At 34.3% G+C, this 12,552-nt stretch overlaps 1 protein-coding gene across 1 annotated transcript; it reads left to right on the forward strand.

Moving 5' to 3' along the window:
• The first annotated feature begins 2,781 nt into the window (after positions 1-2,781).
• LOC110466907 lies at positions 2,782-12,059 on the forward strand. The gene is made up of 8 exons (XM_021523699.1): positions 2,782-3,063; positions 3,281-3,535; positions 6,216-6,349; positions 7,001-7,410; positions 8,514-9,468; positions 9,800-9,836; positions 10,033-10,338; positions 11,257-12,059. Exons 1-8 carry the CDS (start codon positions 2,790-2,792, stop codon positions 11,601-11,603), a joined length of 2,718 nt encoding a protein of 905 aa, XP_021379374.1. The 5' UTR covers positions 2,782-2,789; the 3' UTR covers positions 11,604-12,059.
• The last annotated feature ends 493 nt before the right edge of the window (positions 12,060-12,552 follow it).

Raw genomic sequence — 12,552 nt, forward strand, 5'->3', positions numbered from 1 at the left:
AAAACACCTATCTTTTGATCAAGACATTTTACGACCAAAGGGACTGTAAGACAGACAGGGAATTTGTAGAAGTTAACTTGTAAGCGAAAAGGACGAAAGCATGGAGTACCAGTGATGAGTTATGTATGAGGTTGAAACGGCTCTGTGCCATACACAGAGTGTAGGTGTTTTAAACCTATGTTGAATAAAGAATTCACGACAAATAACGACTTGGTGGTCAATTTGAATACCCGGTTACATGATTTTCTCTTAACAATACTTATTTTTATACATATGAGAATTTCATTTCAAGTAAAATTCACGTTAAGTTGATGTCAAATATCCTCTTAATGTAGAATTCTTTCAATGCTAGACAAACACAATGATAACATCACGAAGTCATTATTATATTTCACCTAGAATATACTTTGGTCATACGTCAATGCGAAAAACTGGTTGAAACATTCAAAGATGAAGATTTTTCTTTTGTTTAAATGATGTTTGATGATACATTTTGTAAAAAAAAGAAAGATTTGGACGTTATGTCGTTCATTGTGTGCATAATTTGTCTCAATGGCTGGAAAATCAAACATAGATCGACTATAAAAACTCCTCCAAGTCGTTCATAGTAAAATGAATAAATACTAAGATTTTAATTTCGAAATGATGACAACATTTCTGGCTGAGTCTTCTCAGTTGTTGTAATGATATCTATGTTTTGTTGAATAATGAATGAGCTTTAATCTATATATATATAATATGTATTCGTGTGACAGATAATACCTTCATTAATTTTCTACTGTTGTTCATTTCTTTTCACCTTTTGTCTGCACCTGCCGTGATCTGTCTGGATCTAATAACAGATGGTAAGTGTTTGTTTTGTTTTCTTTGTCAATAAGTGCTTTCGCTACCTACACAATACTTGTTTTGTTTCATATGAGAATATCATTTAAAGTACAATTCCCATTAAAGTGAGGTCATAATTCATCTAAATACACAAGTAATTGCGTGCTACACAAACACAATTTTAACATCACGATATACATTACAATTTCACATAGAAAACCATAAGGACTTATGTAAATTAAGGTTAACAAGTTGAAATATTCTAAGATCAATTTAATTCCCCACTTAAAAATATTATTCGATGGTCCGTTAATTGAAAATAGGATAGATTTGAAATTTCTGACATGCAAGTGTTATATGATTTTCTAAATGGCTGGAATACCCTAAGACAGATCGACATTAACAAAGCTTTTCGGATGTTCAAGTTAAAGTGAATAAAGAGTAAGATGAAATGATCGAAATTATGAAAACAATTCTGGCATAAGTTTCTTAGTTGATGTAATAATTACTTTATTTTGTTGAATAAAAAATGTGCTTTATTCAAAAGTATCAATTTGACAGAAAACACCCACGCTGGTTTCCCCATGTTGTTAATTTCTTTTCCCTTTCTGTAACCGACCTTACTTTTTGTGTTTGTTTTTTATTATCAATAAGTGCCTCTTCCAACAATACAATACTTATTTCTATTCATATGATAATTTATTTTCAAGTAAAATTCACGTTAAGTTGATGTCAAATATCCTCTTATCGTAGAATTCTTTCAATGCTAGACAAACACAATGAAAACATCACGAAGTCATTATTATATTTCACCTAGAATATACTTTGGTCATACGTCAATGCGAAAAACTGGTTGAAACATTCAAAGATGAAGTTTTTTCTTTTGTTTAAATGATGTTTGATGATACATGTTGTAAAAAAAAAAAGATTTGGACGTTATGTCGTTCATTGTGTGCATAATTTGTCTCAATGGTTGGAAAATCAAACATATTTCGACTATAAAAAACCCTCAAAGTCGTTCATAGTAAAATGAATAAATACTAAGAATTTTAATTTCGAAATGATGACAACATTTCTGGCTGAGTCTTCTCAGTTGTTGTAATGATATCTATGTTTTGTTGAATAATGAATGAGCTTTAATCTATATATATAGAATATGTATTCGTGTGACAGATAATACCTTCATGAATTTTCTACTGTTGTTCATTTCTTTTCCCCTTTTGTCTGCCCCTGCCGTGATCTGTCTGGATCTAATAACAGATGGTAAGTGTTTGTTTTGTTTTCTTTGTCAATAAGTGCTTTCGCTACCTACACAATACTTGTTTTGTTTCAAATGAGAATATCATTAAAAGTACAATTCCCATTAAAGTGAGGTCATAATTCATCTAAATACACAAGTAATTGCGTGCTACACAAACACAATCTCAACATCACGATATACATTACAAGTTCACATAGAAAACCATAAGGACATATGCAAATTAAGGTAAACAAGTTGAATCATTCTAAGATCCATTTGATTCCCCACTTAAATATTATTCGATGGTTCGTTAATTGAAAAACAGGATAGATTTGGATATTTTGACATGCAAGTGTTGTATGATTTTCTTAATGGCTTAAAAACCTAGGACAGATCGGCATTAACAAAGCTTTTCGGATGTTCATGTTAAAGTGAATAAAGAGTAAGACTAAATTGCTGTATTTATATGCAATACATTATGCATAGTAGAAATAAAATATAAAGAAAGAATATCTCATCATATTTGTTTCTGCATGCTTTTTAGATCTAAAATAGCAATAGAGTGCCTGTCTGGCCTCCAATATTGTTACGTTAATTTGCCTTTCTATAACGACGATGAGTTTGATCTTTGTCCATGTGGAATGACAATATTGTACCTTGTTATCGTTGTGTCCTTTCAGACTTACATGCCGTTGATTTATACCTTAAGCTGTTTGAGGGATACATGGAAATTTATCGACATGTACGCGTGGTTTTTACCGGCAGAGAGGGGGCCGGTAAAACCACGGTATGCAAACGAGTTCAAAAAAAAAATGTCGACCTCAACTTGCGCGAACCAACTGTAGGAGCTGTTTTCTACCCTGATTGGTTCTTGATTGACTGGAAATCTAAAGAATGGAGACAAAATGATGATAAATCAGCTAGGGAAGTAATGGAAATTCGTATGGGTGTAACGATGAAAACAGCACAGGCAACAGGAAAAGCTGGTTTACCGACAGGTATTTAACTGTAAATTTTAGAGATGTTTAACATCATTCTTCACCTTGCATGGTACCTGTGTATGTAAATAACAACATGTATGATTGGGTATCTGATAAACATGGTGGACATGCGACATTATGAATATGCTAAAAAATCGCTTGATGAAATGATATAAGTTAAGAAATGGACTAGTTTGAAAATCTTTTTCTTAAATTCCATTTTACACTTCACAAGGGTTCCGAGACAATGAAGATGATTTATCAATTACGTCATCACAAAAACATACAGCAAATCGGCAGCAATTACAGGAAAGCACTGCAGTTGAACAAGCTTCAAAGTATGCCAACATGGATGATGCGCTCCTATCGTTGTGGGATATGGGTGGGCACTCGTCGTTTCAAGCTTCTCACAATGTCTTCATTTCGTCACACGGCGTATACCTGTTAGTCTTCAGACTGACAGATTTTCTCAAAGACAAACTGGAAACTTGTAAGTTTTATCTGTATTGAATACATTTATATATTTGTTTTCTATTTATATATATCCCAATGATATCATTACCTATCAAGTTCGATTTTCAGTCGAATTATAGCCATTTAGAAATAATCGGTACAAAACAACGTTAGTATAAATTTAAAGTGGTAAATGAAAATATATTTTATCTGAATTAAACGAATCTATGATGTTACAAAATATATTCCGAAGACTTAATTGGTTTCCGTTATTACTTATTGCTTAAAATTACGTTTTCGTGTTGTCAATTATTCACTTGAAGATGATGGCGGGCTATAGTATGTTTTACTATAAATTATTGACTATTGTTGATTAAAGTGAAATTGATACAAGTATTTACATGTTTTCTTATTGACATAAGTCCATACATTAATGAAAGTAAATTCTTCAATTTCAACATCTGAAATGTAAGAGAAATGTTTTGAATTCGAAGCTTACTCATCAATGATTGGCCCAACTAGCCTATTTTGTATTGACTGAATTATATCTGATTTTGATTAAAACCTAAATTGTTGTACAGAAGTCGAATAGCATTGGTCTAATCGTTGATATATGACCGGTTATCAGACATTGGGATATGCCAAAACAGCCAAAATGATTTCGCCGAATTTCCGTTATACTTTGGTCAAAACCATTAAAACAGGGAGAGGGATACATTGATGGTTAACAACCATTTGGTCTTGGTGATGTTTTTATACCCTAAAGTATAATTTAATCAATACCACCCGAAAAGCTTTACATCTCGAAAGTGAAAGTGACAGTTAGCGGCGTAAAGTTTAAACCAACATGAAAGCATTGACATTTACTTTGAAATACTAACGTTTTTTTCTTGATTTTGCAATAAGCATAATATTTCAAAACCGACCTTAAACCATTTGAATGTAAACACATATCAAGGTCGATGTACTATGTAAAAATTAAGTTGTTTTAACAAATGCAAAAATAAATATAATCTGTGCGATACATACCAGGACTAAACAGCGCTGCTAACACTATGGTGCGATTACTGTCAAAGACAACACCGAGAAACATTAATAGATAGTAAGGAAGAAAGGTTTATTGCGACAATCGATAAAAATCTAGAGATACACTGTCAATGCAGTTGTGGGTTTTATATTATCGCAAAAACATCAACACTTGCTTAATGTCACGAAAGAACTTCAGAACTACCGCTTATTTCCGAGACATTCCTAAGATACAAATTTATGATAGTAATTACCTCAGGAAGCCTTCGAATTTTTTCCCAACCCCTGAGCGAGGTTTGATATGAAAACTTTTTGCTACTTCCGGTGCATCACAATGCCAAAAAGCCTTCTGGAAAATCGGGGTCAAATACGATCTATAAAAAACCTTACCCCTACTTATCCGTAGTTTGTTACATATCGCCAGTGAAATATCAGGAATTATCCACTTTACCTTCACTGCCGAAAGTTTGTATCTTCAAATGTGACGATATCACTTGCAGTATTGTCCAATCAGAACGTTACCTTCTATTCACAACGTACATTTTCAATTGCAAGTTCAGATGTTGCGACAGTAGAATACGTGGTTGCTTTGATGTTCCAACATACATTATGCTATTTATATGACTATAAAATGTCTGTGTTAAAGCCTTCCCAGATAATAGCAGCAAACAGCAGAATTGCGTTGAGTGATTCATTCAAAACAACGGTCTGCTTTGATGTCAAGCGTAAGCGTGATGTATATACAACCTGGCGTCAACTATAACGCTGTTAATTCTCACACATGTAGCAATAGTTTCTTTATTTCAATACAAAGGATAGAAAAAATTATTAGTTCTCCCGGTAATTATTATATATATTCCAGTCGTTTAGATATAAATTGAAGTATTCCTCTTTAGATCTACAGACACAAATATAGTGCAAGGGAATAGGCTAAAAGAACAAAAAATAACAAATGTGTATCAGTATGCAATACTACAAAATAGGAGACTGATGTTGACAATTAAACGTGCAGCTTAAAATGTACATTTCCGTGCTGCCTTTGGATAATTATTGAGTGACTATAATATATAATGTGAGGATATTGAGTGCAAATAAAATACTCTGAACGACAAACTTAATGATATTAACAGAAATATTTGGAGAATAAACTAAAGTATTCAGGATCCGTTACTTCAGTAAGCATCTGTAAGGTAGAGACTTTCATCAAATAAAGTGGTGTCCAGTAGCTTTGCTGTATTTTTTGGTCGAATATCGAAGTGAAATATTCAACGAAAAAGAAAAAATGCCGTCGTAGCCACAAGCAAACAACCGTACAACCAAACGTATCAGAGTGAAAAATGCTGAAACATACGTCGAAATAGGTAGAACTTCTATTACTATAACCATGCAATGGATTTCATCGTATAATAAAGAGATGAAGTTAATGTGTCTTTGAGTTAATCTCGAATTGTTTGCGGTACTTTGTACACTAATTGCGACCACATGTTCTACACAGAAGAATACGAGGCTTAAGTTTTAAGACCGACATTTTAAAATTGCTTCAATACTTACAGACAGACAATTATGAACTTTTATATGTTGGTAGTGGCGCGTCTATGATTGCCAATTAATAGTTCCTAAATAGTATTTCTTTCGATGAAATTTCTTTTATCGTCGTACTTTAAATCAACATTAAAATTTTCTGAGTCCAGACAGACTAAAGAAATGGATTCGAATGATTGGCACATTTGCATCGTTTGAATTGAATGCGCCGAAGCTGAAGGAACATGAACCGCCACTGATATTTGTCGGCACATTCCTTGATGAGTTAAAGAAAGCATCTACGGTGAGTGATATAGTTTTTATTGGTCATATTACACATTTCCCTTCATTTGAGCGTCTATCTAATTACAGAACATATTAGTGTCATTTTATGTGTTATTATTACTAACTCAGATTGTAAATATAGTTCATCTGCGTATATATTGCTATTAATTACCATGAGGGTACGCGGTATATATGTAAAATGTCATCACGAGAGGTTGTTACGTAAAGTTGTTCCAATCACTTTCTCTATTGACTGTTATCAATTATTAATTTGGGTTAGTTTATTAATATTAGACATATCATAAATGTTATAACACTATTTAATAAGATGTGTCAGTCCTGCTATGCAACTATATGCTTTTTGTCATGCATCTTAAATATTATTTAAATGCATTAAAGTGATTGTTAAATTTGCCATTCAAATAAACAATATTGACTTGATTTTATTTAACTCTGTATATACATATTGTACGATGACGGAAAATACAGGTCTTTAGAGGAAGAGTTTTAATTCTTTACTATTATTGCAAACAAACTGTAATATTTCGGAATTTAAATTGTTTTACAATATTTGTTTTAAGCATAGTATACATCATTGATTACTCATTTATAATGAAACAGTTGTAATAGCATGTCGCGTTAAAGTATTATCTTTCAATTTTCATCCCAGGACTTCGAGGGACAGGTACAGAAAATACAGTCAAGCATTTCAAAATTTCCCGAACTTTCATCTCACAAGTTTGTCAGGTTCTGTACACTCGATAACAGCCAAGGAACGGAACCAGCCGAGCTGCGATTGCTTGATGATACCAGGTCAGGGTTGCAGAATCCACCACCACCATTAGCTACCGACAATGCTGATGCAAACTTGGAACAATTGCGAGGAACAATCATAGAATTAGCTGAACACCAGGATCAATGGGGCAGAAAACTTCCAACCAGATGGTTAAAGCTTGAGTTGGATTTACTAAAAGCAAGAGAGAGCGGAACCAAGATACTGACATTGGCGGAGGTGATTGAAATGAACAAAAAGTCTATAGCACCACTGGCGGATGATGATGAGATCGTACTGGCCCTTGAGTGAGTATTATATACACGTGTGTTACTTAGTTAAATACTTAACATTTGTTCAATAATGTAAAAAAAAATATAACTTTCAATGACTACAGGGTGTTTTCATCGAAGCATGTTCAGTATTCACTGTTTAACACATAATTAGTTCGTGTCCTTATCAAGTTGGTAGTATGTTTACTACGTGAGAGCTTCCTTTTCTAAAAATATATAGAGAAAAGGGAATCTTATGAGAATTGGATATTGCTCATTACTAAGAATGCTCAGTTGTTGGTGTTTTTGCAATATTCCTGTTTTAATTAGTCAGTCAAGATTTATGTATTCAGCAAATATTATGCTGTCTTGATTTATGTTGAATATACATTTCTCCACGTACTTCACGTGTCTTCAAAAACTAACAATTTTATTACAACTCAAATTGCCATTAAGGGAAATGAACCTCTTGAGTCTTTAAAATTCAAAACCAAAATTGTTCAAACTTGGTTGAAATTACTATAATTGGATACACTTTTAGATTACATGACAAATACAAATCTGATCATTTCCTTGCACCGGAGCGGAACGATTTAAATCTGAAAAATTGGTTACGATTTAAATTGCCATACAGGACAATGAACCTTTTGAGTCTTTAAATTGAAGAACCAAAATTGTTCAAACTTGGTTGAAATTACTATTATGGGAATCAATTTTCGATTACATGACTATTATTGATCATATACATTTGTATAATCAACGATAGCCGGTATTGCAAATAACTATAGTTATAAAAAGGGATTTAGTCCGTGGGATGTAACAGGAAAATGTTTGATATTCCTACAATTTATACAATTGCTGGGTATGAATGTAAATACTCTGTAAACTGATGGACTCATTCTAGAAAAATAACAACAAAGTGGTTAAGATCACTATCCTATCATTTCATTGTACGTTTTTATTATTACAATTTTTTACATTGTGACATACTTAACAAAAAAGGCATAAGGCAATATGTGACATAGAAGAATTATTTGACATGGTATTTCAGATCCGTTGATAGGATGCTAAACCATAGAAATAAAAAAGCATATTTGATGTAATAAAACTTGCTAAGTCTTGATATTACTTCTGTCTAGGTATCTGCATTGCACAAGGTCTGTGATATATTTTCGGGAATTTGATCACGTCATCAACGATCCACAGTGGCTTGCCGATTGCTTCAGCCTCCTGATTACCGACGATCAGTTTCTCCCAAAAGACGATATCGTACTGGCTCGAGAATTAGAGTTGTACAAGACAAAGGGCGAGTTGACTCAGAAATTGATCGATAGCTTTCTTTGCCTGGATCAAAATAAAGCTTTATTGCCCTATAAGTCAATTATCCTGGCTTTGATGGAAAAGTTTGGCCTGCTGGTACGGATGTTGATTTCGGAACCCAATACAGCAGATGTTTATTTCAGTGAGGTGTATACCATTCCCAGCAAACTTCTAGAGCTAGAAAACATCAATGGTATCACCGATGACATCAATGACCTTAAACAAAGGAATCTTGCTGTCTCACAAACATTATGCTTTATATTCCATGATGTCTTTGTACCAGAGGAGCTGTTTCACAGAATCTTTGCTTCAATCATGAGGACTTACAGAACAGCATCACTATCAGCAAGACGCATACAAGACGAACCCGGGACAGACCCGCTGACGACGAAAGATACGACTTGTCTTTACAGAGGATTTGGCTGTTTCGAGGTGAATGATCTTTGCAGGATGATCTTATCAATGCACTGGGAGCGGTCTACAATTGCTGTAACATTGTTCAGTCCCTCAGAATCTAGACTTCCTCCGTACTCTGGGCCACTTGTAAGAAAAACTCTGGAACGGATTTTACAGGAAACTCTTCAAATGAGTAACCAGCAACACTTTCAGTTCACACAAAAACTGCACTGTAACTTCCATCTCAGTCCTTACGACACTCCTGTAGAGCTCCACAGCATCATTCACGCAAAGGGAGGCATGTTTTGTAAAGGAGAGGAATGTCGACAAAAACACCGGCTGAATAAATCGGATCTATCACTTTGGGGCATAACAGAGGTAAAATATGTTTTATGTAGAAAATTAGTAACACATGAAAAGATAGCAACCATCCAATATCAGATCATCATATCAGCAACCCTAACAATAGTTGGGTATGAATAATGTCTCCTAAACCAGAATATTGCATATGTAAGGCATCACATAAGCATCACATACGTACTTGTATATTAATAGAGAAATTAAACTTTAAGCCATTATGTTATGCAGACATATGGTATGATTGTGGACGCCTTCACTAAAGCATAACACATGTATCGGTGCCTGAAGACTGAATGAATATTACATGAAAAGGATTTCATGATATTGACTGATAATTTTCGTCTTGCAGGTAGCCATAAATGTACATGGATTTGTATCCAGTGACGGTAAGTACATTATCAGGTATTTAAATGTATAGTTATACATAGCTTCTGAATTAGTTTTCGTATACACACGTATCTTATGTTAAAATAACAAATCGAATTTAATAGGCAACTTATAATAGACGTAACTGTATCTTTTAATCCGAGAAACACATAAAAATTGAGAAAAAACAGTGTTTTTGTTTTATTTTTGCATCAGCGGCATCCTGTCGTGACAGAAGGCCGACACCCCAGGAACTCGGTCGTCTATCGAACATGGTCGAGGTGTCAAAATGTCAGCAACTCTTCATCGCGCTTGGCCTGTCCCTACCAGATATCTCAAACATTGAGCACGAGGCTAGGGGTCTGACAGCTGTCACTCAGATTACCAGGTTGTTTCTGAATTGGACATACGCATATCCTAATCAAACGTGTCGTCACATCGAAAAGGCCATGTCGGAGGTCGACATGGCTACAGACAATCTCAGCATGACCTTCGAGACTGGTTGGAAATGTGTCACTCTAGGTAATAATGTGTCAAAAAAGTAGAAACGGGGACAGTTGAGGATTCTTTAACTCGATACTATATGTAATAAGTAGATTATTAGACTGAAAGGAAATACGTCGTTATATGTAAATACGAAGAGCCACTATGTACTCGAAAAGGTACAGTGTATGACACCAGGTAATATACAAAGAATGATACACAAAAATGGGTGATATGTCAATTGAGGTAAGACAGACTTGACACTTACTAGTATTCTGTACAATAGGCTTGTTTGTGCGCAAACAGTATCCGTTTGAAAGCTTATTTTGCAGACTTTTCGTAAACATCTATGGTTTGTAAACTTTATCTATTTTAACAACAATTATGAAACATATTTTTTAAACTTAGTATAAACCGTATTTTATTTCGTAAACTTGCAGTTACAATATACAGACGATTTACTTACTACATACATGAGATAGAATCCAGAAACAAGTTATTAAACTTATATCAATCAGTTTCCTTTCAACTTATTTTAATCACTTCTGTTAGCCGGGATGTTATCGCTGGGGTCTAATTGTAGTAAGAAAGCGGAGAAAACCTACATTGTCAGGCAGGTGACCCGATATATGTTCACGTCGATCGAGGAATCGAACCCCGCCTTTGTGAAGGCTAGTGAGCTATCCACTTCGCCAACAGACCATCCAAAACATCTGCTTCCTTTGTCAAGCAAACAATACAAATGAACGTTGTTGTGATCTACATATAGAAAGATAATTCACTAAACATTTGTTGTCAAGTTGATCAACCCTGCTGTCAATTTTTCCATAACTCCATAATAATAAGGCAACTAGGTAAAACGTCAGTTTATTTAAGGATGGTCGCCTTGTTTAAATTGCTAGACGCATTTGTAGTATATCCCAAGGAAACTTTATAGTTTGATTTTTTTTATTGCAGATGGCATAGACTCTATCGAGGAGGGACTCGACAGACAACTAGTCGTCAGCGAAATAAGGGGCCTTATAGACAACATAGGCAAGAATTATTTCAACCTGTTTCTGGAGCTTGGGCTCTCAGTGCCTTCCATAGAGAAGTGTGAAATGGATCACCTCGGTGCTGAACGTAGAGTTGAGGCGCTGATCAAGCTTTGGATCAACACTTTCCGAGACCAGGCAACCGTTATCGGGATTGTGAAGGCAATGAAACTCTGCAGAATGGATTGGCACTCAACCGCAATGGCATACTGTGTTGCAGACGAAGAGGAGACAGAGGAAAGGCCATGCTGGCGTTGTGCTATTCTGTAATGTCGCAGAGAAGCTCGACATGTTAACCCATATGTGTGGGTATTAAAGTGTATATAAATACTGACGCTTGTGAGAGAAACTTAACACATGTGTGTATGAACGTATTTATAAACTGTCTATGATGACATTTTCTGCAGTGTAAAAAATTACACGGAACGGATTCAAGAATGGACTAAAAAGAAATAGTTCAAATGTACATGTACCCAATATTGCTGTATTTTAGGACTTGATATCAATGGTGTACCGTTTGAGACTTGTAAACGATGAAGATCCCTTTGTATAGTTTTAAAAAAAATATCTACGTTCAAACGGCCCTCATTTTACTTTCTAATTTCTTCCCTCAATTGACAAAATACCCTCATATTCGACGTAAAGTCTCTTAAATATTTTTATGATACAATCCTTTACTCATTTGTGTTGCTTATCGAACACAATTAATCCTGATTACATTTTAGTGGTTTTGTAAAGATTGTTTCCTAATTTTTTCTTAAATGTTTTTTCACATTTTTATTAGAAAAAAAACAACAAGAAAATGTGACTGTAGGTTTTGTTTCTAGCAAAATATAGCATAAGATAAAACAAAACCTTACTCAGATGTTTGTTGTGTTTTCTATGGTAACTATGCTGGCTAGAAGCGTAGGTTGACGTCAAGAAGTTGCCGAATGTTCTCACCTAATATACAACTATCAAATGCCTCACAGTTGCATACTTATATCGAACAAACGTGCTATCATTTAAGTAAGTTTCACGTCACAAACTTAACGTTAACTGTGACTAGCGGATATTAGTTCGGGCTTACTGAATATGAAGGTACGCTAGTATACCTTTGTTTCTGTTTATGTATGAAGGTCTTTATAATTATGGATGCTGTTTATTATTGTATAATGAATGACAGATATATTCTTTATTGATTTACACTAGTTTTAAATACCTGTTCCCGACGGGCGAC

Source organism: Mizuhopecten yessoensis, unplaced genomic scaffold (assembly GCF_002113885.1).
Source record: "Mizuhopecten yessoensis strain PY_sf001 unplaced genomic scaffold, ASM211388v2 scaffold11147, whole genome shotgun sequence".
Lineage (NCBI taxonomy): Eukaryota > Metazoa > Mollusca > Bivalvia > Pectinida > Pectinidae > Mizuhopecten > Mizuhopecten yessoensis.